This window comes from Nansenia antarctica (genome assembly GCF_963989245.1).
Source record: "Nansenia antarctica genome assembly, chromosome: 16".
NCBI classification, from domain to species: domain Eukaryota; kingdom Metazoa; phylum Chordata; class Actinopteri; order Argentiniformes; family Microstomatidae; genus Nansenia; species Nansenia antarctica.
The window spans coordinates 4683494-4709317 of NC_137686.1; the positions used below are offsets into that span (position 1 = coordinate 4683494).

Below are 25824 nucleotides of genomic sequence, written 5' to 3' on the forward strand. Positions count from 1 at the left end.
GTTTTTTTTTCTAATAAATGTTGTTCCGAGTTGATCTGAGAAATGAGTTAAGTCAAGGAAACAGGGTCAGAACTTGGTATAACAGTTTATTTTTCACCATTTATGAAAAGCCATCAGTCAATAACTTATTACAGACAGTGTCGACCCTCGCAGGTCACATGATGGCAGGGTTGTCAGGACGACCGCATGAGACAAAGTAAAGAATATTATGTCAGCAGAGATCTGTTTTGGAGCTGCTCTGATCACCTCATCAATTCCAATGTGCTAACTGGCTGTAGGGTGTTCAGATGTGTCATGTACAACAATGGAGTCAGGACTGGTGTGAACTCTTCATGACATTTCTATCTGCAATATTTACTACATTGCACCCTCCTGCTGGGGAGGTATTCCATCCACCTCGCTAAAGGAGAATCTACGCCTAGTCTTGAGATTCATCAAAAATAAGCCTGGCTTTTCCTTTAGTGACATTGATGGACTACCCCACAGGTTTGGTTATACAAACCATGTTTCCCAGAGATCTGACAAGTGATGTGTTTAAGCCTTGTAACTGGTAAGAGTGATGGAGGCGGGGGATTTTGTAAAGGTACGAGGCAGGATATCTCAAAGGACACCTGGACATAATCCCTAACTCAGCCCAGAATTTCTGTACAAGCAAGATTAGTTATGACTACAGAGGAGTACTTTGCTACCATGACATGAGCACCTTATTAAAGGCTTTAAAAAATATACAATGTGTATAAAACATGTAATGAAACTGCACAGCTAAGATTTCAAACTTTTTTTTTTCAAGGATCCAGTCCAGAGATCGCCTCTAATAATAGTTTAAACCCTTACTCTCTGTAGCATACCTCACTCCAATTGATGCAGGATGTTGTTAGTTGTTTTCTTTTTTACAAGCATCCGTGTCAGTTACAAAAACAACAAAATTAAGGTCATCAATTTTTTTAAAGACACCCAGATTTATTGCACATAATGCAAACAGTGCTTGGAAATGGCATTTTTGTGGTTGGTTGTATCATCTTCGTCGTGGTCAGTTACTTCTCCTCTTCAAGTGTTTCCAGTCTCCGGGGCCCGTACAGTAGAACGTAGGCTATGTGCCAGTCTCCTCCGCCTGACAGCTTCAGGATGTCCTCAGGAGCCACCACGCTCACCTTGTCGTCGTCAAACTTCACCCACTCATCTGTACACATCACAGACAGAGAACAGGTCACCTTCTGGAAAACATTCAATGGCTGCGTTTGTAAATTCTCCGGAGCGCACACTGGGTTCGACGTCATAAAGGGACCCAAGTCAAGAGGCGGTCACATGGACGCTCCGGTGCGCTCAGAGCTAATTTACGAATGCGGCCGATGTGTTGAGGAGCACAGGTAACAGTAGGAGTGTTTATCGTGTAGATTGTGGAAGGAATATTATCAGCGTTTCATTTCTGAGTCCTACGTCCACGTAGGCCTATCAACTTATTGTTCACTTATCAACTGGTTATCAACTTATTGTTCACCCCAAAAAGCAACGTTTGTTCAATGTTTCTAGACCCCAAAACAGGTCCAACGTCAACTAGTTCATATCTGGTTAGAGCTACCATCTGCTGTGGGCTGAACCATCCTTTTAAAGATGCACATTCAAACGACCGTATCTGGTAAGAGAGTGATTCCTTTGATGTGTTTTACATGCATCAGGCTATAGCTTCGTTACAATTGTCTTAGCATGCCAATCTTCCATATAGCGTCACTAACTGCCAAAGAATTCAAAAACACTCACCACCTAGAATGTCAAGTGTTTTACCTAGCAACAACACCTTCATTGGCTACAAAACAAAGCATCATAATTCTTGGCCCACATGTCGGCAACCAATCAAAATGTTCGGACGTTTCAACGTTGAGAATCACAACACAATCAAAGTCAAGCCAAAATACGCAATGGATTCGGTGAGTAATCCCCACTGCTACCTAGTATTAACTAGGGATGCACAATATTTATCGGCACGATATTGGGAAATTAATGTTATTAAATATTTATTGGTTTTATACAATTTTAGCAGATATAGAGCCGATAATATGAAGCCGGAAATATTTCCGGTTGTCGCACTCATGATGCTGCGCCTGCGTACAGCCACGCAGTGTAGAGACGAGAGCGAAACATGGCTTCCCCGGTGTGGACATTCTTTCTGAGGCAGATAGTGCGTTTGCAATTTGCAATACAGGTTCGGCAAAAGTTCAGTGAACTACCGTAATAAGCCTAAAAAAGTTCAACTGTTCAAAAAGTGCAACTTCTCTGCTTTCAGAAACTGTTTGAATTTTTTAGATTGGGCATATAGTTCATGAATTACGATAGTTTGAAGGAACGCTGTAAAATCCTGTCTGCACCGACAGCTCCGGTTTCGGAGCAAGACGGGAATCTATCGGCATTAGTCAAATACATGCTCACATCCAGTCATCCGCTCACTGCTCTCCATCAAAAAGGGCACATCCATCAATAATATTACATAATAACAACTGCTCTGATTAGATTGCTTAGATTGTTTAATACATCAACGGGGGGAAAAGCGAGATGAACTCGCGAGTATCATGCTTCCTCCATTGAACGGAAAGTCCTATCTATTCCATTCAAAGTGTTTTAGCCTTCCCCCTTTCCACTGGTAATAAGGAATTGGCAAGAATAGATCGATATAAATAGATCAACATAATGCAGCACTATCATGCACAGATCAGCCTTAAACATGTAACGTTAGATATATAACGGAGCGATGTATTTCTACGGAAAGGCTGACTGACGCGGGGCTCATACAATCTCCGCGTTTGTTATAGATACGAGTGCTCCGGTGTCTTGCTGGTAGTCAAATATATGTATTTATATATACAGCATATGGATGTTACGTGCCTGTTACCTGCCGCTTTCAGTTCTAGTAGTTTAGATCTCGCAACCAGGGAAACGCCGACATGTGTTAAAGGGAGCAAGACGCAAATCTACCGGCATTTGACTCATGAGTGAACGGCGAAAATGGCTGGACGGCACAGCTTGGGATTCCTTTGAAGTTACAGGGAACTGTGTGTGAAAGAGGCTTAAATTATTTCAACATTTGAAGAGTCAGAAGTGTTCTCTTTGTTGTGTTAACAATAGTGATGTAAGTTAGATTTGGTGAGATCACTATGGAATATTAAATCATCAATCTTTGCTCACTACATAGCCTTTCTTACCTTCAGGTGTGCATGAACTACAGGTTATCAACTGTGAAATTATATCTGTTCTCATATCGGTTATCATATCGGTTATCGGCCACGAGAAGCGGGTAAACATCGGTTATCGGTATCGGTTGGAAAAAATGCATATTGTGCATCCCTAGTATTAACCATGTATTTACATTTTTTGAAAGAAAATAATTCGAAAGATCATTGCATCAGATCCCGATATGCGGACCAAAGCATTACAACGTGTCACATTTGGGAAACTTGATTGGCCCTCGGCACTAAATGAGTTATGGAGTTTCTAAGCATTTTAAGGTCAGTTCAGATCAAAGATCCACGACGATGTTGGCAACCACTTAGAATTAGCCATTTAGCAGACACTTTTAATCCAAAGCGACTTACAATTACGAATTACAGGGACATTCCCCCTGGTGTAACTGAGGGCTAAAGTGCCTTACTCAAGGGCACACTAGTGGTGGTGTTACTGGCGGGATTTGAACTCACAACCTTTCGATCACCAGTCCAACTCACTATCCATATCCACTAGACCACCACTTGCAACCGATGTTCTAAAACCGGGTAGTTCAAACCAACGAGGCGCACACAGACGGCCGTTTCCATAACAACGTCACAAATTGCGTTCAATGCACTAATGGTGGTGATAATTAGCTTCAGACTACACATCATAACACCAATGTCTAAGGCACAGTGAATGTGTGTAGCAGCTACAGTACTAATAGTTCATGAGCTTGGCAGCCCTCTGTTCACAACAAGCAGGAGAAAACACAGACATGACCCTCGTATATCAATATAAATCACGTATTACATTATACCAATCTGACTAGCTATAACTCCAGATTAAACGCCAATGAATAGGCTTTTGGGTGAGCTGTTAGCTAAAACCGTCTCGTTGCGTCACGGATCTGAACTGGCCTTTGTTACCTGGGGCCGCTTGCATAAAGACAGACCCAGTCTTAGATGTCACTTTAAGTCAGTCTTGCTATAGACTAACAATGTTCCTGTTGCATAAAGCTCACCTATGAGTGACTAAAGTAAGACTGACTTAGATAGCCTGTCACACAATGCATTCTAGGTCAAATAAGACGCTTGACAGAAGAAAGAAAACAACATGGCGGCCGAAACAGCTACACCTAGCGGCGGAAGATATGAGAGATAAACTCCCTTTTCTTCTGCTGAAAACTTATGTATATTGGAGGAATATAATAGAAAAGTATACTGCTTAGCAGTTTTAACCAGTGAAGTAGTTTACCGTGCTGGACTTACAGTGTTAGCTAGCTACTAGCCCTGACTCGTTCCCAAAGCAACACAGCTCTTAACTCAAGCTTAGCCAGGGGGGAAGGTGGCTAACTTTCTAACCTCAAAATAAGTCTTATTTTTTATGCAACAGGCAGTCTTAATTAGACTGGTCTAACCTGAGAATATAAGACTAGTCTAAGGCTTAGACCAGTCTTAATCTATGTTTATGAGAATATAAGACTAGTCTAAGGCTTAGACCAGTCTTAATCTATGTTTATGAGAATATAACACTAGTCTAAGGCTTAGACCAGTCTTAATCTATGTTTATGAGAATATAACACTTAGTCTAAGGTTTAGACCAGTCTTAATCTATGTTTATGAGAATATAACACTAGTCTAAGGCTTAGACCAGTCTTAATCTATGTTTATGAGAATATAACTAGTCTAAGGTTTAGACCAGTCTTAATCTATGTTTATGAGAATATAACACTAGTCTAAGACTTAGACCAGTCTTAATCTATGTTTATGAGAATATAACACTAGTCTAAGGTTTAGACCAGTCTTAATCTATGTTTATGCAACTGGCCCCTGGTGCAAAAGGTCCATGGATAGTTCCATTGTACATCACATGTTTGGTATTTAGCAGACGCCTTTATCCAAAGAGACTGACGAAACACATTCGTCTGAGCAAGGGAATCATCTATCCATCTATCATCTAATCTCAGGCCAGAGGCCGTTTGCAGTCAAAATGGTAGAGGAAGGAAGATGTTTATTTCAGTATTATTGACGGTAGAGAACCTCTACGGGGGGGGGGGGGGTTACCTTCTTTCCTCTTCACCCAGGCGACGTAGTGACCAGAGGAGCTGGACCGGCCCTGGTGGGTCAGGACTCCCTGCAGGTCGTAGTACCCGCTGTTGTTGGAGCCCAGATCTGCACGGAAGAGTCGGAACCAAATGTTAGCTCCGCAATGCCCCCAACCCTGGACACCTTCAAATCTGCTCACCAAGGCCTTTGGCCCCTACTCTAGTTGTCTCTGTCTTTTTGTTTTCTTCGTTTTTGTCTGACTTCCTGTCTGTAAAATCTGTAAAGAGTCCTTGGGTTTGAGAAAGGCTCTATATAAAACCAAGTTATTATTATTATTATTATTATTAATCACATATAACCGTGACAGAGTGGACATGCTTTGGAATCTCGGCTCCTCAATCAACAACAGTCTACGACAATCAACAGACAGACAGTAGACACTCCTGGTTTTAGACAACATATTCTTGTCAACCAACCGTCAGTGAATGAGAAGGGCTCGTATTTCACGTCCTTTGGTGGTGTTACCGCCTTCTTGTCTTCCTGTAGTGGACACACACAGGGGGAGCGGCGGTAAGCTACGTGGAACACACTTTACTCTCTTTGACATGTTAAGATTCCAAATGTGCCATTTTCATAGCTCTGGAAGGGAGAATACTAATATAGCATTTGTGGCGCGGTCTCGTGAACTTGCGAACAACACGCTCACTCGAAGGGGTCAAAAAGTGAAAGTGAAACTTATTGTGTCAACAATATTTAATTTTCATTATTATTTTTTTTATAACACCAACTTGAAGTTTTAAAGTAGCCACTCGATATAATAAACAACAGTTTAATGATCACTAAATACTTATAATTTGTGGATTGGATTCACTATTCTCGTTTGTCGGAGGCTACCGGTAAGGGAGACTTGAGTTGTAAACATACTTTCGTTTTAGGTCGTGTTCAAAAGCAACAACTGCGTGTTCATCTTGTTATGTGTAGTTATGTGTTTTTAGCATGTCGATGTTCTCCCAGCATGTTGTGATGTTATTAAAATACAAATTAGACCTTCGTAGCGATGTGCTTTGTTAGCCGCTAGCTGTTAGCAGCGTTCGTAGCTGTGGCTGTCATGGGAGTCAATAGGAGTCACTTTTCTCCCATTCAGTGTTTGAGGTGAACCAACATTCAAATACGCCTGTCGTGTTCAATCTTCCTCCGATTTCAATGTATGACACATCATTTGAAAACAGAAAAAGGACTTATCCTTCTGGTTGCACATTTGCTCTTTACCTTCTGGCCCTGTTGTTCCAGTTTCCTGTCCTCCATCTCCTTGAACTTGGCCCTCACCCCCTCCATCTTCTCCTGGACCTCAGAGGTACAGAGCTCGTAGATGTCCAGCATGAGGGGGAACTTGACATCCTGTCAAACGGAAACGAAATAATCAAGACGAACTCTTTATCCAGACGATAAGTTTGGATAACAGTCCCCCTCTTCTCCGTAGCGTGGAGCGGCCTAGCCAGGCCTACCTTAAGGACTTTGGCGTTGACAGATTCCTTCTCTTTGTAGAAGAAGCGGACCATCTGCACAGTCAGGTAGGCAGGGAGACGGCTGACTTTGGACTAGAGGAGAAAAGAAAAAAACAAGTTCATCTTTTTGAGCGACAACATCATAGAACTTTCATTTAAACATCATAGAACTCTCATTTAAACATCATAGAACTCTCATTTAAACCAAATAAATGCTTAGTGGCCCAAACAGAAAACCTGTGGTTACATATACAAAGCCCTGCCAGTGACGCTGCTAATTTCACCTGCCAAAAAGTGAAATGAAAGTCAGGGAATGTTCCAGACTCACAGATTTGATATACAGGGAATGTTCCAGACTCACAGATTTGATATACAGGGCGTTCCTCTGCAAAGATGGGGACAGCTTGGTGATCTCTTCCTGCAGTCTCTGGAGAGAGAGACACACACAGAGACCAGGTTAGATCAGTGTTGCCACGGCGACAGAGCTTTCATGAGCATGTGTGTGTGTATAGACACGCGTGTGTGTGTAAATGGTAAATGGACTGACTTATATAGCGCCTTTATCCAAAGCGCTTTACAACGGCCACTCATTCACACACACCAATGGCGGCAAGCTACCATGCAAGGCGCCGGCCCGCTCACTGGGAGCAATTTGGGGTTCAGTGTCTTGCCCAAGGACACTTTGACATGTGGCCAGCCGGGGCTCAAACCGCCGATCTGCCAACCTTGCGATCATTAGACGGCGGCTCTACCTCCTGCGCCACAGCCGCCCCGTGTGTGTGTGTGTGTGTGTATAGACGTGTGTGTGTGTGTGTGTGTACATAGACACGTGTGTGTGTGTGTCTATGTATGTATGTATGTATGTGTGTGTGTGTGTGTGTGTGTGTGTGTGTGTGTATATGTATGTATGTATGTATGTGTGTGTGTGTGTGTGTATAGACTAGGGATGGGAATCTCCATCCCCAGGCCGATGCGACATGCATCTCGATACATAGCCACCGATCCCATACATTAACATACACACGTTACACTACTGATACGTTAACATACACACGTTACACTACTGATACATTAACATACACACGTTACACTACTGATACATTAACATACACACGTTACACTACTGATACATTAACATACACACGTTACACTACTGATACGTTAACCATACACACGTTACAGCTACCGACTCATACGATACGATTCATCTTCCAACTGCCATGCATCATGATTCAACACAATGCAACAATGCAAATCGGTGTAAATTCAACTCAATGTTATTGTTCCATTTAGAACATAAGCAGTAGCAGACTTCTCATTAACAATCAGGCTGACTAACAGATGAACACAGAGCACAGTAGGCTACTTCAGCAGTGAGGAGGCAGTGGGGTGGTTTTTCTCAACATAAAAAAGCACAAAAGGAGCTCAGCCTACAAAGCAGTACAGGACTTCTCTTCATTAACAATTAGGCTAAATAACATGATGAACACTTAGGAGCACTTTCAGTAGGCTACCCCAGCAGTGAGGAGGCAGTGGTGTGTTCCTTTAACATAAAACAGCCTGTCCTGTCACAAACACAAACAGGTCTTTCATAACTAAAAATAAGAATTACATGAACACCACCAGTCTCACAACCATCATAACTGTTTGAGCATTGCGCAGTGACTCCACTATTTCTCCTTTCACTTTCTCGTATAGTTGGGGGATTTGTTTCTCTTTTTATTTTAGCCCGATTTCTATCCGATACACTCCACTCCAACCTGCACTGATCCTAACCCTCCACTCCAACCTGCACTGATCCTAACCCTCCACTCCAACCTGCACTGATCCTAACCCTCCACTCCAACCCCTCCACTGACCCCAACCCTCCACTCCAACCTGTACTGACCCTAACCCTCCACTCCAACCGCTGCACTGCATCGCAGACCCCTGCATCCATACACACATGCAAATCGGTGAATCGTCCCAAATCTAGTATAGACACGTGTGTGAGTGTGTGTGTGTATATAGACGTACGTACGTATGTGTGTGTGTGTGTGTGTATATATAGACGTGTGTGTGTGTGTGTGCGTGTGTATAGACGTGTGTGTGTGTGTGTGTGTGTGTGTGTGTGTTCCCTGCAGGGCGCCCCACCAGCCTCAGCCCCGTGGCCAGGTACTTGACCTCCTGGTTGTGTGTGTGTGTGTGAGTGTGTGTGTGTGTGTGTGTGTGTGTGTGTCTCACCAGCCTCAGGCCCGTGGCCAGGTACTTGACCTCCTGGTTGTGTGTGTGTGTGTGTGTGTGTGTGTCTCACCAGCCTCAGCCCCGTGGCCAGGTACTTGACCTCCTGGTTGATGAAGCAGCTGAGCTGCAGCTGGCTCTCTGTCCCCTTGGTGGGCTCCTCATCCTCCGCCTCTGAGCACTTCATACTGGGGGGGGGGGGCTGAGGAACACACTGACGCAGAGGAGGGGGACTGGACTGGACTGTTGTTATTATTATTATTATTATTAATCCTTTATTTAACCAGGGTACCGGTAGTCATATTTGAGCACTTTGAGCTGCAACGTTTGCAGGAAAAGTGCTATACAAATAAAAAGTTATTATTATTATTATTATTATTATTATTATTATATATTGAGACAGTAGCCTCTTTCAAATGAGCCCTGTCCAAGAAAAGCAGCACTTAGTTAAAAAAGATGCCACATCTCTGTGTAAAGCCATTACTCAATGTTCCCTTTGACATTCATTCATTCATTCATTCATTCATTCATTCATTGGGGTCAGACGTATGTTCCGTATGGTCTGTGATCAGATGCTTAGGGAAACAGAGGGCAAGGATACGTGGTTTCATACTCCACTCCAAAGTACTGGTCGATGAAGTTCTTCTTTACTGGGGCGGCGACCGCTCCGCTCTCAGACTCGGTCTAGGACAGAAAGAGACAGTCTGACACACACAGAGGTACGACCACATCCTTTACAAAGGGAAGGGCCACACTTCTACCACCTTTACTGCCAACTTATTTTTCTTTACAGCATTTAATGCTGTTTCTGTTGATATTTATAATAATAATACATCAGACTTATATAGCGCTTTTCTGGAGACTCAAATACGCTTTACAAAGTGAAAAGACCTGGGAGCTAATAGAAATGAATAAAGATAAAAAAGAAGAAAAGAAAGTATAATTAAGTTAGTACTGGGGACAGCTATATATATATTATAATATTTGATCTATTATCCTTATTCCATTCTATTGTTGATGTGATTGATGTTGTAGAATTGTCTTGTATGACTCACCTCCATGGACGTCTCTCCTTCCTGTGGTTCTAGTTTCTGCTGCAGAACCCTCATCATCTGCAGCCAGCACTCGTTGGCATCCTGGGGAGGTCAAACACAAACACAAGCCTTATGGCCAACCCCAATGGACCTATCGCTAAGCCACGCCCCAAAATACAAATTGTCCAATCGTATCACAGAAAAAGTCACGACAGGCAGAAAACTCTGACAAACAACTCGCTGATATCTGATGGTGAAAAGCTTCTAGACAAAATATTCTTGTCATCTTTAAAAATCATGTCAATTACTTGCTGTGGTAAATCAGAAATGTGCCAACTCCCGCCATAGTGAGTCATTGAATGTCATTCAGTCGGTCAGTCAGTCACTGTCACTGAAGCGTTGTTTGTTTGTCCGAGTTTTCAAAGGGGGCGTGGCTTAGAGATGAGTCCATTCACCCCTACGGCTACGTTTCGCATTTTGACATTTCATGTCGCATTTCCCCCCTTTGATGGCATATGACGCCCGATATCAGTGCAGACTGGCAGGGTAGGAACACAGGTTGATAGCCTACAGCAGGGTTTCCGTTAACCGGTAATTCCCGGACTTTGTCCGGTAAAATTTGTCGAAGTCCGACAAATTGAAAACTCGTCGGACAAAATGTCCGGTGAAAATAATTCCCTCTAAGCACAATTTGAATACAATTCGCTAAAGTTCACATTTTGTATTCAAATTGGCTTTGGGCCACCATTCTCAGCTGAGCACCAAACACACACACACAACACTGCCCGAGAGAGAAGGACCCGCCCCCTCCAGCCAGCCTATAGGCTAACCAAAGGGGGCGGGTCCTTCTCTCTCGGGCAGTGCCGCGCGTGCACGAGTGTGTGTGTGTCCGGTGCCCAGCTGAAAATGGTGGCCCGAAGCGGAAAGCCTTAACTTTATCGCACAATAACAAGGATAACAAACAAAACGGACAACATTTACACTAAGATGGAGACAAACTTCAGCGATATGATCTAACAGCCGGTTTTCAGGACGACATACAGACCCGTATGAGCTTACAGGGCTATCCCCTAAGTATGATTTGACAGGCAGCTAAACGAAATGCCTTCCCAACCAGCGAGACCTGGGGGGTGTTCTATCAACGTCGCCAAAGGAAAACCTAGGCCTACTTCGCCAAGTCCCGCGAGACTCTTAAAAAGATCCAGGCATATCTTGATAGATCTCGCGAGACTTGTCAAAACAAGCCCAGACTTTCCTCCAGCGACGTCGATGGAACACCCCCCTGGTTATAGAAATGACGTTGTTTTATTGATAAAAATAAAAAAAAGGGTAAAACTGGAAAGAGAAAATAGAAAACTCACATTAATCCCAAACAATTTAACAAACTTCAGTTAACGTAATGTGGAGTCCGTTCATTGATCGATGCTGTCTGTTCAGTTCCCAGTGAGGCGCCCGTTCAGCGCTGGACCCGTTCAGCGCTGGATTTGACGCATGGCATAGCGCGCATGCGTCAAATCATGTTATATTATTATATAGCTCGCATCTAATCGTATCGGATGAGAAATAGACATTAAATGGCATATATAGGCCGCTACACAACAGTAATCACCGCGACAAACAGCTATATTAGATTTGAAGAAAAAAATATATGATTTTGGGATTTTTTTTATTTATTATATTTTAATATGATGACCGGAATATATCACGTTTGTCCGGTAAATCGAATTCTTCCCGGACACGATGTCCGACGGCAAATTTTTCTAACGGAAACCCTGACCTACAGAGCTCCGTTATTCTGTGGGTCTGATAACGAAGCATTCTTCTTTTTTATTTGATGACTTGTTTGATCGATTGATAGCGTGAAACTTAAGTTGCGAATGAATCGCAAGCGTCAATGCTTTTCTATGACAATACTGATGACGTCTCAGGGTCTTGAAGGGTTGTCCCATTTCACAGGGAAAGATTTCAACCACTACGGCTTGTGGCTCTGTTCAGAGGCCTTGCCTCATAAGTGAGTGGCACTCCAAAACGAGCCGTAGTGGTAGAAAAGGGAATTGGGCCTTACTCTCCCCTTACCCACCAACACAAACCTACGTCTAGTTCTGGGCTGGGTGCTAGTGTTCGGCCCGAAGACGGTTCAACTCGCGAACCTTCTAAGAACTGGGTTTTGCTTTTAGAGATCCACGTCATGACCTCCCTGTCTCAAGGCCGATTTAGACTTCTGCGTAAAATCAACGCCGTAGCCTTGCGTAGTCCCGCGTGGGCCCGCCTTGCCTACGGCGTAGGTTGACGTGCACATCTCCAAAAATTTAAGAACGTGTCAGTTTCTACGCAACCGTAAGCTCTGTGATTGGTCCGCTTGGTAGCACATGATTCCGACTCTCTCGTAGACCAAAATGCGGAAGCCATGACAGAAATGTCATTTACCTTTTCTGTAATTACTCATTAATAAAGATTTGAAAAATTATGATAACCATCGTATTATCTTAGTTTAATGTCATTTCAATGTATCATATAACTTTTATTTACAACAAGCACAACAAAAAGATCGCTATTTTATGCCGCTTTGAGTACACCGTTCCAACGGAGCGCCCTATGGAAGCGTCAGGCACAGCCTTCCTGAGCGCGAATCACATTTACGAGATGTACAATCCTGTTTATTTAGAAATAAATGATTAGTTACAGGGAGCCCCATGGCTGTTCGTTGGGTTTAAATTATATTTATGATAGACATATTTAATGTTAAGTTATCTATAAGAACTATGATTGGTCCGCTTGGTAGCGTCACATTCCGACTCTCGTAAATGCGGAAGTCATGACAGAAATGTAATTTACTTTTTCTGTAATTACTTATTAATAAAGATTTGAAAATGTATGATAGTTTACTGTCATTTCAATGCATTATAGACATTTTCTTTACAACAAGCATTATGGCGCTATGAGTACACCGACCAACGCGGACCAACGTAGAACTATAAACTTGGAGAGCCCTCGCGTAGGCTACGGCGTAGCCGTGCGTAAATTCGACGCAGGAGTATAAATCAGGCTTCAGTCTCCTCCCTCCTAGCGACTTCAAGCACGACACCCACATTTCTGCGTATTCGTGGCTGCTCGTCGTGATTGCTACGGATGGCGATTGTGCTCAGGAAGAAAGGTTACCTAGGTAACTCGTTTTAATTATTATTAACGCTGTGACGTCAGACGTTAATGTTAGCCTTTGTTCGTAAGCTAGCTCGCTAGATCGATATAGTAGCTAGCTACCTAGCATGGACTACGCTGGTATGGATCACACTGCAGTTAAACAACTCTCTACACTGATGTCTGGGTGGGTCAGGATGACCCCGTCCCCAGCCCCAGACGTAAGAGGTTCAGCAGTGTTGGAGCCTCTCTGGAACCACTTTTCCTGGAGAGACGATTCTTTTGCTGTCGAAACCTGAATAGACCAGTTGGGGGAGGGGGGTTCTATCTCTGTTGGGGGGAGGGGGTCCTATCTCTGTTGGGGGAGGGGGTCCTATCTCTGTTGGGGGGAGGGGGTCCTATCTCTGTTGGGGGAGGGGGTCCTATCTCTGTTGGGGGAGGGGGTCCTATCTCTGTTGGGGGAGGGGGTCCTATCTCTGTTGGGGGAGGGGGTCCTATCTCTGTTGGGGGAGGGGGTCCCATCTCTGTTGGGGGAGGGGGTCCTATCTCTGTTGTGGGGGGGGGGGGGTCCTATCTCTGTTGGGGGAGGGGGTCCTATCTCTGTTGGGGGAGGGGGTCCTATCTCTGTTGGGGGAGGGGGTCCTATCTCTGTTGGGGGAGGGGGTCCTATCTCTGTTGGGGGAGGGGGTCCCATCTCTGTTGGGGGAGGGGGTCCTATCTCTGTTGTGGGGGGGGGGGTCCTATCTCTGTTGGGGGAGGGGGTCCTATCTCTGTTGGGGGAGGGGGTCCTATCTCTGTTGGGGGAGGGGGTCCTATCTCTGTTGGGGGAGGGGGGTCCTATCTCTGTTGTGGGGGGGGGTCCTATCTCTGTTGGGGGAGGGGGTCCTATCTCTGTTGGGGGAGGGGGTCCCATCTCTGTTGGGGGAGGGGGTCCTATCTCTGTTGGGGGAGGGGGTCCCATCTCTGTTGGGGGAGGGGGTCCCATCTCTGTTGGGGGAGGGGGTCCCATCTCTGTTGGGGGAGGGGGTTCTATCTCTCACCTGCTGGAGGTACTGGCCCTGGTCCCCCTTCTCAGCGAACTGTGGGAAGGCCATGTGCAGGAACTGCAGCAGGATGATGGGGGGTATGCTGGAGGAGGTCTTGTCCATGGTCTCGTAGAGGTCACGGAGGGCTGAGGGGAGGGGGGGGGTCATCGTTACTGATATACAGCCATTGATCCTTGAAGAATATAGATATATTATTGATATAGGCAGTATTGATATACAGCCATTGATCCTTGAAGAATATAGATATATTATTGATATAGGCAGTATTGATATACAGCCATTGATCCTTGAACAATGTTACTTAGAAATGCCTCGTGAGTTTAGTTCAATTGTACCCGAAAAACATCTGCTCCTTCTACTCCATTGGTGTAAACGACTATTGTAAACAAACACTGAATAGCTTCAACATGGTTAAAACTATCATGTTGATCTCATGGATGGTCTAGGTATTAGAGAGAGGTTCCATTTGTCCAGCCCATCCCTCGTCCAGCAAGGAGAACATCTTGTTCTTGTTCGTATCCCAATGTCCCTTTAATAACCTGGTGATGCATTCAACAACTAGGACGACGCCCAGGTAGGTGGAACACCACTTTCATATCCCACTGTGTGTAGGAACTCCCACTGACCTGCTGTGATGTACTGGGATGGAGCGTTCGCCCCTGAGGACCGCAGAGCCCCGGCGTACCTGCAGGGGGCGATAGAGCACAAACAACAACATGAGCAGGGGCCAAAAAACACCATGTCAGAGCTAAGCCAGCATTCCATGTACTGTACATTTACTGTGAAAACAATCTATACATTTCCAAACATTAAAAAAAAGACCCACTCCGAAGACCTGCTCACATTCACGTTTCAATCAGAAAGTGAAAATGACACATGGTCTATATATCGTAGTGAAGGAACCGGAAAGAATCCATTGAAAGTTGAGTCAAGAGAAAGTATAAGGGATTGTTATGCTTTTATATACTTAATAGAAAAGAAGAGAGCGCACACCACAGAGGATGTGAGCGAGGTGCAACGGAACAAAATCACATTCTAAGAAGTAGAAGCCGCACACTCAAGTTCACATGCGACTAAATGTGGTTTAATAGGACAACGGTTTCAGCCGTAGCCTTTGTCAAATACCTACCGCTTTAATATTTAAGACTTGACAAAGGCTACGGCCGAAAGCGTTGTCCTATTAAACCACATTTAGTTGCATGTGAACTTGAGTGTGCGGCTTCTACTTCTTATAATTGGATTTTATATACTAAAACCTAATGTGTCATCAAATAGAGAAGAGTGACCAAACTTCAACATCTCAGTGAGTACAGATGTGTGTTGTCTCAGTGAGTACAGATGGATGTTGTGGCTGTCCGTCTCCCAGGTGCACCCTGGGACACCCACCTCCTGAGGGCTCCTTTCAGCTCCGGCACCGAGCGGAGACACTGCACCGTGGCGTTCATGTAGCACGTGTTGCCCAGGTTGGTCAGGCCACAAGGCATCTCCAGCTAGAGATCACAAACGCAAGAGGGGGGGGTCAAATGTCACGCACGGTCCTAGTTTGTCATCTGTGAATTTGAAACTAGCGATTGTAGCGAACTCCCAGGGTAGAGACCCCGCAGCTCTCCAACCCCCGATATCCCGCTTCCCGGCTCGCCTCGCTAACCGCAATAACTCCTTTGGCGTGGCGGTTAGCGGCCGGTTTGGGACGGGGGAGATCGGGGCACGAGACCCGCTGGGGGAGGGGGCGACTTGCTCTCCCCCGGGGATTCACCACGTCGGCACCCCGAAACACAGTAGACGTGAAACACAGTAGACGTGAAACACAGTAGACGTGAAACACAGTAGACGTGAACTTACGGCGGAGGCCAGCTGGTCCTCGGTCATGTCCTCCACAAACATGGGCCTCACTGCCGGCTCCTCAGGAAGGGCCTCCGCAGAGCCCATCATCAGCAGAGTCATACCCTGCAGAGACACAACCTCAGGTTACACGTAACACACAAGGCACAAGACGTTTCCCTATGGTAAACCCATGGGTTGGGGTATACTGTATACATCAGCCTGTAGCATACAACAGCAGTTCCCAAACATAGAATACACTTGGGCCCACATTAACTTATGACGTATAACATGGCGCAATGAACGAGACCAAAACTGTTGTACTTACATTCTTTAGTTTAATGTTTCCCCACTCATCATCCTGAAAGAAAAACATACACGTATAAAAATGGCTTTCTTTTGACTCAAAAAGACATCATGATTGCTTTCTAAAACGGTGGTAGTAGAAGTGTACCTTTAGGGTGCCTCCCTTCACCATCACCTTCTGCCTCTCTGGCTGGACGCCGGTCAGGGCGAAGAGCTGCGCCTTGAAGACCATGGGTGGCTCCTCGGTGTTCAGCTCGATCCCGTCAAACTTCTCCTTTCCCCATTTCACATTCACTGAGGAACATAGAACAATAACGACAGTGGGGGTCTCTTTATTAGGGTCATCACGGGGTGGAGAGAGAGAGAGAGAGAGAGAGAGAGAGAGAGAGAGAGGGAGAGAGGGAGAGGGGGGGTGAGAGGGAGAGAGAGAGAGAGGGTGGAGAGAGAGAGAGAGGGGGTGGAGGGGTGGAGAGAGAGAGAGGAGAGAGAGAGAGGAGAGAGAGAGAGAGAGAGAGAGAGAGAGAGAGAGAGAGAGAGAGAGAGAGAGAGAGAGAGAGAGAGAAGCTCTCAGGAACGTCTGTGGGGCTGTCAGGTCATGAATGACACAGCACTAACAGCACATTGAGCCCAACACCGCCCAGCCACACTGGTCATCATCATGTGGAGGACAGGAAGCTCGTCAGCGAGATGGGGAATCTATCAAACTGTTGAACATTTCGAAATCAAACGTTTTTAAACGTCCTGGTGGCTAACCTGCTAACCTGGAGATGATGTTTACAATACAACACATCTAGATTGGTTAACTAACGTTAGCCGATGTAGCATGCTAGCTAGCTAACCCACTCCAGCTGGATGGTGGACAACTGAGACACAAACTCTACAGATGAGATCTGGACCATCATAGAATGATGAAACATACTGCGACAACTCTGCCGTCCACAACAACACTGAGACCCACGTTAGCCAGCTGGCTGCTAGGTGTGTTGTCTGGTTAGCTACACTGTGACAACACGCACCGACCCGGCAGCTGTTAGCAGCTTAACTAGTCGTTGCTTGGACCTGATCTGCTGTCAGACACAGAGACACATCTGACCTGAGTCAGCCAGTCAGTCAGTTGAGGCGTGAGGAGGAGAGTTAGCAGCCGGCTAGCTTGGCTAATCCAGAGTGCTAGTGATGATGGAGCTTCCGCAACTTCAACACCAGATACTGAGCTAGCTAGCAAATGTTCCCCTGCATCAATCTACCTCCCGAATCTGTTCGTGGACTAAGTCTCTACCCCGTCACCCCCCGGGCTCCCTCCTCTCCTCCCCGGGTCCTGGTCAGGCAGAACCGCCCCGGGCAGCTCGTTGACTCCCGTGATTACGGCCTAACGTTACGCTAGCAAGCTAACTAGCATATCATGCTAACTACAATCTGTTCAAACACACGTGTAAGGTTAGAAATGTTCCCGATAAAGTCTCCGAAAGGCAACGCCTCCCGTCAGAGCCCTTATGTACCTGTAAACACGGGCATGTTTCCTCAGGCAGGTGTGTTGGGTAGTTCCAGTCACCAGGGTAGTTAGGGCTAGGCTGGGCTGGGCTGGGTACAGGTCTGTCTCTCTGCTGCTCTGAGCCTCTCTCACACAGCCTCGCAATGACGCTGCACGCTGAGACACACATCGATGCGCTCGGCCAGCAGCTACCCAGCCTGGTCCTGAACTGACACACACATCGATGCGCTCGGCCAGCGGCTACCCAGCCTGGTCCTGAGCTGACACACACATCGATGCGCTCGGCCAGCAGCTACCCAGCCTGGTCCTGAGCCAGGTGGCCGTGATGAGCCACGTGACATCGTCACTGTAAACACATGTGTTGTAATAGAGGGACTGACTGGCTGTTCTCTGATCCTCAACCTTAACGTTTGGAAACATTGTATTTGTATTAGTCAACACCAACCAGGGCCTAATTGCGGCCATCCTTGTAGACTTCGCTTTGCCCTTCTACCTGATCAGGACACTTTACAAGTGGGAGAGCGTTCCCTGTGCTTTCTGAAGCTCTCCTTGTGTGTGTCAGAGCCATCAGCTTTCATAACAGCCACACATCATCATGCCTCTGTTCTGTCCACTGCCTGCTGAGACTGTACTGTACTGTATTCTTGCTCAGAATAATAATGAAACATGAATATTTCACACACACACACACACACACACACACACACACAGTATAAGAAAAAACAAGACTGTGTAGATGATAGATAAAGATATGTTTATTGACACATATCCATCAGTGCGGCCTCCAATGCAATTAAACATGCAAGTCATCCAAGACAAAATAGAGTAGATCATAGTTCCAGTGCTTTTCTTTTTACTGAACAAAAATGTAAAAAAACATTTTGAATTATTGAGGAGGTATTCATGATCTGTAATGTCTTTCTAATTATGTACACGGAGGGGGGTTTGCGTTAATGGGACGTTACCATACTAATATCACTAGAACTATCTTTAATGAGAGGAGCTTATGACACAGGTATTTGCCTTGGGTCAACATACGGCATCCAAAAACTGTCATGGGGTACTGTACTCTGGGAACTGTGTTGACACACTATTGCAATGCGTCCAAAAAAGAGGCTAACCATACACTCAAACCGGAGAGAGATCAATTCTGATAAAACCACAGAGTGGCAGATTTAAAAAAGAAAGTGATGGAAGGGTTAAGATTCGTCTTGTTTTTTGGAGATAAACACAAACAGATATGGCAGTAAAATCGTTATCCAAAAAAGTTAAGGCACTAGGTGGGCCAAATGCTACACCTGTTTAGTCTTCTACAAATAATTTACAATTTCAAACAGTGCAGTTTTACATTTGTTAACTTAATGTTTTCCTTTTGAACCATTTATCTAGGAATCAAGGTAAGGCAAAATACATTACAAAAAAGAAACAATACAAGAAAAAAGAAACAATATTACAGAGAACAATGTACCCAATGAACACAGAGAGAATCAATGAAGTTTTTAGGTCTCCTATATGCCATTACAATGGAATTTCCTTATGGCTTGGAGCAATAACAATAATTATAATAATAATAAAAATAATAATGCATAGATTTAAATGATGATCTTGCATGCTCCTCACTCAATACTCAAACATCTAATACTCAGTTCCCAAAGCTCTGCCCCCCGACCCTGATAACTGCCTGGCAGAGTGATAGGGATAGAAGCAGGAAGGCCGCCAGAGTCCGTCAGGTGAAGAAGGCATCAAAGTCAATTTAGATGGAAACAGTTACGCTCGCAAGCTAGAGTAATGACAGAGTCATATCTGTTCCCAGACGGGGGAGTAAAAAAACAAACAAAGAAAAAACATTTCCGTTTCCCCGAGATGTACCCATTCACCCAGAGTAAGCCAATGCCTGAACTACAGTACCTCCATGTTGACCATGTACATGCAAGAGTCCCAGCAAAACCCCCATTCAACCATCCCTTTCCAACCATAACTGATATGGAATAATGTACCCACACAGGTACCCCATTCAGGTCCCAAAAGTTTGGAATGAAGATGACTCGCGCCATCTTCTGGAAGAAACGAGGAGTTGCAAGAATGTGGTTCCTAGATGGAGGGGTGGGTTGGGGGGAACAAGGGGGGGGGGGGGGACAACAGGCTTCTCAATGTCCCTGATGCCTTGTGTGTCAGCTATTTGTCCCAATTTCCAGCGCTGGTCTGATTTTTTCAACTGCCTTTTGTATAAAATAGGGGGATAATCCATGTTTTTAAAGGGGGGGAGGAGGGGGATACAAAGTCCAAATAGAATCCAACGGTTCAGATGGTTAGCTGGAAGAAAGAAGAGAAACAGGTGTCCAGTAAAAAGAAATGCAAGACATGTATCACATGGTTAGTACCCAGGGGTTAGGATATGGAGCCATTGCATCTCATCTCTGATAGTTTGCAGTTATTTTTTTGGGTTGAGGAAATGCAAAGACCCATATTGGGGGGCCACCTGCTTAAGGGAAGGTTGCACAGCAGATAAGAGTTAGGCCAACGAAACCAACAACACTTTAGTGTCCGTTAACCAAAAGAGAGTCCCCAGGGTCAATCCCAAAGAACCACAAAGAAGTCAGAACACAGAGCAGACAGTCACTGTTAGATAACACCAATAACACAGTTATTAATAAATAGTTCAGGCCAAAATAGTAAGGGGACGTAAGTCTAAAAAAAGCAGAACAAAGACTTTCTTCGAGAAAATTTGGGTTCTGGAGGAGTTGTTGTTGCCGTCAACAAGTGCTGGATGTTGTGTCTGCTGCCTGGAGGCTGGAGGAGGCCCTGCTACAACACAGAGACACACAGCAGGTCACGTGACTGGGGAGCCACACCCCCGGACACCCAGGAGGGAGGAGCACCTGGAGAACATCCCTTTTTTTCGTTGTATTGTACTTGTACACACACCCACTCCCACAGACCCACCCACCGACCCACCCACCCACCGACCCACCCACCCACAACCCGTTTGCTCCGAGAGGTGTTTAACGTGCGTCTGGACCGTACACTCCCCGGGAACAGAAGCTTCGTGACTCCTGAGTGTTCTCCCATATCCCGCTACCACACCTCAGCGTGTATAGATAGACCTTAGACAACGAGTGGCCGCTCACCCTTCCAGAGGACACGTACCTTAGAGATTACATCCTTCCCCTCCGTACCTTCCTTGTAGTAAAAACCACTGTCCCAAACAAAGCTTTCCCACTGCATCGCTTTCACCAACCCAGGTCATCTCAGATCAGTGACTTCTTCAAATAAGGGAAGGAAGACCCAGCGGGGGTTGACAGAGGAGTAGTAGTAGTAGTGAGGGGGCGGGGGGGGGGTTACCTTGGCTTGCCAGTGATGCTTTTGGGGTTCTTGCGGAAGGACTGGTTGGCTACGGAGCGGGTGGACATGTTGCGGGGCGACGCCCTCATGAAGGAGGAGGGCGGGGTCTTGGGGATCTTCTTGCCCAGGTGGCCGATCCACTTCTTCTGCTCGTCCTGGGTCAGCGCCAGCAGCAGCATGTCCCGGGCCGACGTCACGTCATAGTTGACTGCGGAAAAGGAGAGAAAAAGTTTCGGACGCAAAATAATAATAATAATATTAATACATTAGAATTATATAGCGCTTTTCTAGACACTCAAAGACGCTTTACAATCTGAAAAGATCGAGTATTAAAATAAATAAAAGAAAGTATAGGGGTCTAATACATTTTTTGATTACTAAATCTAAATGTCTTTGTAGGACAATCTAGTCTGGATATTGCAATTGCACCTAGATTTCGGGCGGAGAAGCGGCAAACAAGCAACGCCAGAACAAGAAAACCGTCTGAGACACACACACACTCGGGAAATTCATGTGTCCGTCCGTCGTCGTCGTCGTCCCCCCCCCCCCCGCCCATGCAGGTCGACAAGGTAATCTCCCTTATATCTTTTTAACACCCTTACATCAGAGACAACAGCTTTATTTCCACCTTCAAGCTTTTCCTTTATAATGAAGTGGAATTAACCTCTCTTTTTTTTTTGTACATTTTGCATTTTCTCATCACAAAAATGATTGAGTGGCCTGGGGTGGTCCAGTGGTCTAGCAGCACCGTGGTTTACAGTGCACACATATGCCCATGTCGGCATGGGTTCGAACCCGGCCCATGGCCTGCTGACATGCCCCCTCCCTTCTTCTCCTTACTTTCCTGTCTGTCTTCACTATATCTGTCTAATAAAATGAAAAATATGAGTGGGACTGCCCCACTCAGAAAAAATAACGTCAAAAATAACTAACTAACTAAAGGATTGAGCGGAGGGGGCACCTTTGCAGGGGGAGATGACCTCCTCCTTCTTGTCCAGGTGGTCCTTGTGGCACTTGACGTGGCAGCGCCGGCACTCCAGCGCCGGGGGAGGCTTGAACACGTGCCACAGGGGCTTGGCGCACGCCTCGCAGTTGGAGGGGAAGTGGTAGAGCGTGGGGATGAACTCGTGGCCCTTGTGGGGCAGGCAGTTGGACTTGTCGCCCTGCGGGAGGGCCTCCATGTCCGCCTCCTTCCTGCACTCCCCCTCGTTGGCATACAGGATCTGACCAGGGGCACAGGGACACAATCACACACTGGATACCCACAAGGCATGGCTAGGTCTTATAGACCACAATGCCATGGTTTTATTTAGGTTCCCCCCTGTAAAGCACATTGTATTGCATCTGTGTATGAAATGTGCTATGTATATAAAGTACGATTTCGATAAGTAAACATTTCAATATGGTAAGATAACAATACTTATGTTTGCTTATTGACTGAATTTGGTAAAGTAAGTGAAACAAGGTGTTAAGTTTTGGTAACAGGAAGTCAGGAGATCAGAGTGGAGTCAGTCAGGAGGCTCCTACCTGGAATATCCTGGGGATCTCCTCCGTCTCTGCGCGGTACACGTCACCCTGGGTGACCGGACGCACGTGGAACAGTTTGCTGTGTAGGACGACAAAGACGTTAGTGGCAGGGGGTCTTACAGACACCACTACATGACAGCTAAGGCGTTAGTGGCAGGGGATCTTACAGACACCACTACATGACAGCTAAGACGTTAGTGGCAGGGGGTCATACAGACACCACTACATGACAGCTAAGAGGTTAGTGGCAGGGGGTCTTACAGACACCACTACATGACAGCTAAGACGTTAGTGGCAGGGGGTCTTACAGACACCACTACATGACAGCTACATGACAGCTGTTCACCTGGCTGACAACTAAACACTGACCATGATGACATTAACACTACCGGTCAAACATTTTTAGAACACCTCCATTTTTCCAGTTTGTATAAATGCACACAGTTTAATGCCTCAATGGATTGTGAAATTAAAGCATAGAACAAATAAACAATTGGCGGTAAAAGAAAATAAATAAATATCAAATATATTTTTTTACAAAATAAATATATATATTACTACATAACAGCTGAAATCAATCATGGCCTTGAAGCCTCCCGCCTTGTTCTTTTCTTCTAGTTCTGACATAACCTGTTGTTTTGGGTCATTATCCTGCTGTAGGATGAACCCCTGACCAACTAGGCGTAGACTAGAGGGTATTGCATGGCGGCTGCATAAGGCTGTGGTAGCCCTTCCACCACTGTTAAGCTGTGCTTGAAGCTGTTGTCATGTGAGCCGCCTATCACGCAAGCTGTTGACTCTCAGAGACTTGTCTTCTGTATCGGTTGTGGCTTTGGGTCTGCCGGGAGCTCTTCCTGTCAGTTTCCTCCAGTTTCCAAGTGTCTTTTGATGGTGGAGGAAACTGTACTCACTGACACCGTGGCTTTCTTTCCAATTTCTCTAAAAGAAAGACCTGCACTTTTAAGGGTTATAATGGTCTGTTTGTCTTTCCGTTGTTAATTGCCTTTTTCTGAATTAAGTGAAGTAACACAAACTGTTCCAACACTTTTATAGAGACAGAGGGTTTGTAAGTAATTAACAAAAGTTGGGACACCTGATTTGCATCAAATTTCAAAGCTTCATTTACTTCAATTGCTGCAAGTTGTTAACCCATTACTTACTTGTTCCCTGAAAGGCATTTTTTATAACAGACATCTTTGGTAATCTAGGCCTAAACCTTTTCTTTAACCTCTGGCAGGTTTACCTTGCTTACCTTTGTTCCATTTCAGGTCATTCATTGGACTTGAACTGTTTACATTTCTAGATAAACTGGAAGAATGGGGGGGGGGTTCTAGGGGGTTCCAAAACGTTTGACCGGTATTGTACACACAAACTCTATTTATGCTATACTCGACGAGTGAACTAAACTATACTTGAAAAGGCACGGTGTCAAGTGTAACAAACGTAGAAATGAATAAATGACTCTTCATAAAGATAATTTCTAACATCGACCCGGCAAGCGAGCTGCTCCCAGGATACTTACTCTATATCTAGTAGTACCATGGAGGGGTCAGACTGACCCAGGATACTTACTCTATATCTAGTACCATGGAGGGGTCAGACTGACCCAGGATACTTACTCTATATCTAGTACCATGGAGGGGTTGGACTGCTCCTTGTCCTGCTCATCGTTGTAGAACAGGATCTTCTTGCTGCTCACCACCACATACTAGAGAGAGGGTGAGACAACGTGACCATGAGGAAGACTTACACTGGGCCAAGGAGGAAGACCCCACCATGTGCAAAAACAGTTCATCACGCCACTGGGAACCCAATAAAAGTTGGTGAGTAAAATGTAAGTCCTTGTTCAAAATGTCACTTGCTTGAGTGTAAGACTGGCACTTTCAGGGACTATTTGTGCCAGTCAAACTCAATCACGGCAGACCTAAGTATTGGAAATTATTTTGAATATCATTTCTACCTGCGTCTAGTAAATTTGCCATATTGACATATTTGCCGTATTCACTTATCATTTCCCCCAATGCGTCACACGTCTTCACCTCGTTTACATAATCTTTTGTTCAAATGACACGTTGTTACATAAGTATTCCTTACTTGCTTCTTCCAGCCGTATCGCTTGATGTTAGTACGGTTGGGTATGGACAGCCATCCTTCCAACCTGGACTCTGCAGAGAGATGCAGGATGATACGCAAGTTAAAAACCCAGCCTTAAATTGACGCTCATCCCCCAAACATGCAGCGACTCAATTCAAACTAGGGATAGAAAATAAAGACAAATAAAAAAAAGTCAGGTACCATTGCCAAGAGTGCCATTGCCAGGTCTTTTCAAACAAAAGAGCTATTCTATGCCCAGGTCACACTTTAATATAACTGTTGTAAGGACGTGGAGTTAAAACTGTGCCCATGCTGTTAACTTCAAGCTCTGTCGATTTAGATCCCACACACAAGGGGACATCGAGGGACACGTGAGCGGTATGACAAGATCATTAAAGCGGGTTCAGGTTATTGTTCTAGAAAGTTAGATAGGGCTGTACGTCTGCTAGGAGAGTTCAGTTCCGTGGTGGAGGAGCTAACGTGCACTGTTAAACAGTTCTGCTGTGTCTTTTGACAGAAGGAACGTTCCCTCCATACCTGACTGTCCCAGTGCCTCCGAGGAGACAGAGCCTAAGATGCTGTATATGCTTTGGAATAATGCGTCCATTATGTTAAAGTGTTACAGATTCAATTTGAAGAGCATGCTTTCTTTGGCAAGCTACAAAAAAGAAGCAAACGGCTTCGCTGCCAGTGTGAGTGAGTCTCTGGGTTCTGAGAGGTGGGAAGCTACTTCTGTGTGATCATGCAAACCAAACACACAAAACAGTGACTGTTTGAAGCACAAGGGACAGGAAATCAGAAGGGGCTTGTTGATGGTTTCCAGACATGTTTTGAAAGGTGCTCAGAGTGTTAGATCTCTCAGGGTGGAGGCCTGGTCTCTTCACCTCTGAGGCAGTCACTTAGTCCCTATACTGGTATGGTGGCCTTCCTGTTACAAAATACATTTGCAGCCAAAAATCATTGCATTTTAAGAGTCTGCCATGGTAATTCAGTAAGTAACTTTTAAGTCACCCATGGCGAATCAAAATATTCTATAGACCTTTCCTCAATCATCAGACA

General features: G+C 45.3%; 2 protein-coding genes across 2 annotated transcripts in view; both read right to left on the minus strand.

The window, feature by feature from the left end:
* Nucleotides 1–81: 81 nt before the first annotated feature.
* usp14 (ubiquitin specific peptidase 14 (tRNA-guanine transglycosylase)) lies at nt 82–17946 on the minus strand. The gene is made up of 16 exons (XM_080546256.1): nt 17810–17946; nt 16462–16607; nt 16336–16368; nt 16029–16133; nt 15573–15676; nt 14813–14871; nt 14181–14311; nt 10024–10104; nt 9570–9652; nt 9042–9156; nt 7110–7175; nt 6749–6841; nt 6513–6641; nt 5720–5783; nt 5262–5369; nt 82–1180 (listed from the first exon to the last, which is right to left on the minus strand). Exons 1-16 carry the CDS (start codon nt 17823–17825, stop codon nt 1035–1037), a joined length of 1479 nt encoding a protein of 492 aa, XP_080402382.1. The 5' UTR covers nt 17826–17946; the 3' UTR covers nt 82–1034.
* A 635-nt stretch (nt 17947–18581) lies between these two features.
* The window catches only part of rock1 (Rho-associated, coiled-coil containing protein kinase 1), a 60567-nt gene continuing 53324 nt past the window's right edge, over nt 18582–25824 (minus strand). The window contains exons 28-33 of the mRNA XM_080546744.1: nt 24766–24836; nt 24291–24379; nt 22672–22750; nt 22106–22367; nt 21145–21352; nt 18582–20115 (exon numbers count right to left, since the gene is read on the minus strand). Coding sequence (XP_080402870.1) covers nt 20112–20115; nt 21145–21352; nt 22106–22367; nt 22672–22750; nt 24291–24379; nt 24766–24836 — 713 coding nt within the window. The 3' untranslated portion in view covers nt 18582–20111. The remainder of the gene's footprint in view (nt 20116–21144; nt 21353–22105; nt 22368–22671; nt 22751–24290; nt 24380–24765; nt 24837–25824) is intronic.

Coding starts and splice junctions, on each gene's coding strand:
- usp14 (XM_080546256.1), bottom strand. Junction 10,105..14,180: donor AGGGCCAGTACCTCCAGCAG/GTGAGAGATAGA, acceptor TGACCTCCCCAG/GATGCCAACGAGTGCTGGCT. Junction 7,176..9,041: donor TGGCCACGGGGCTGAGGCTG/GTGAGACACACA, acceptor CTCTCTCTCCAG/AGACTGCAGGAAGAGATCAC.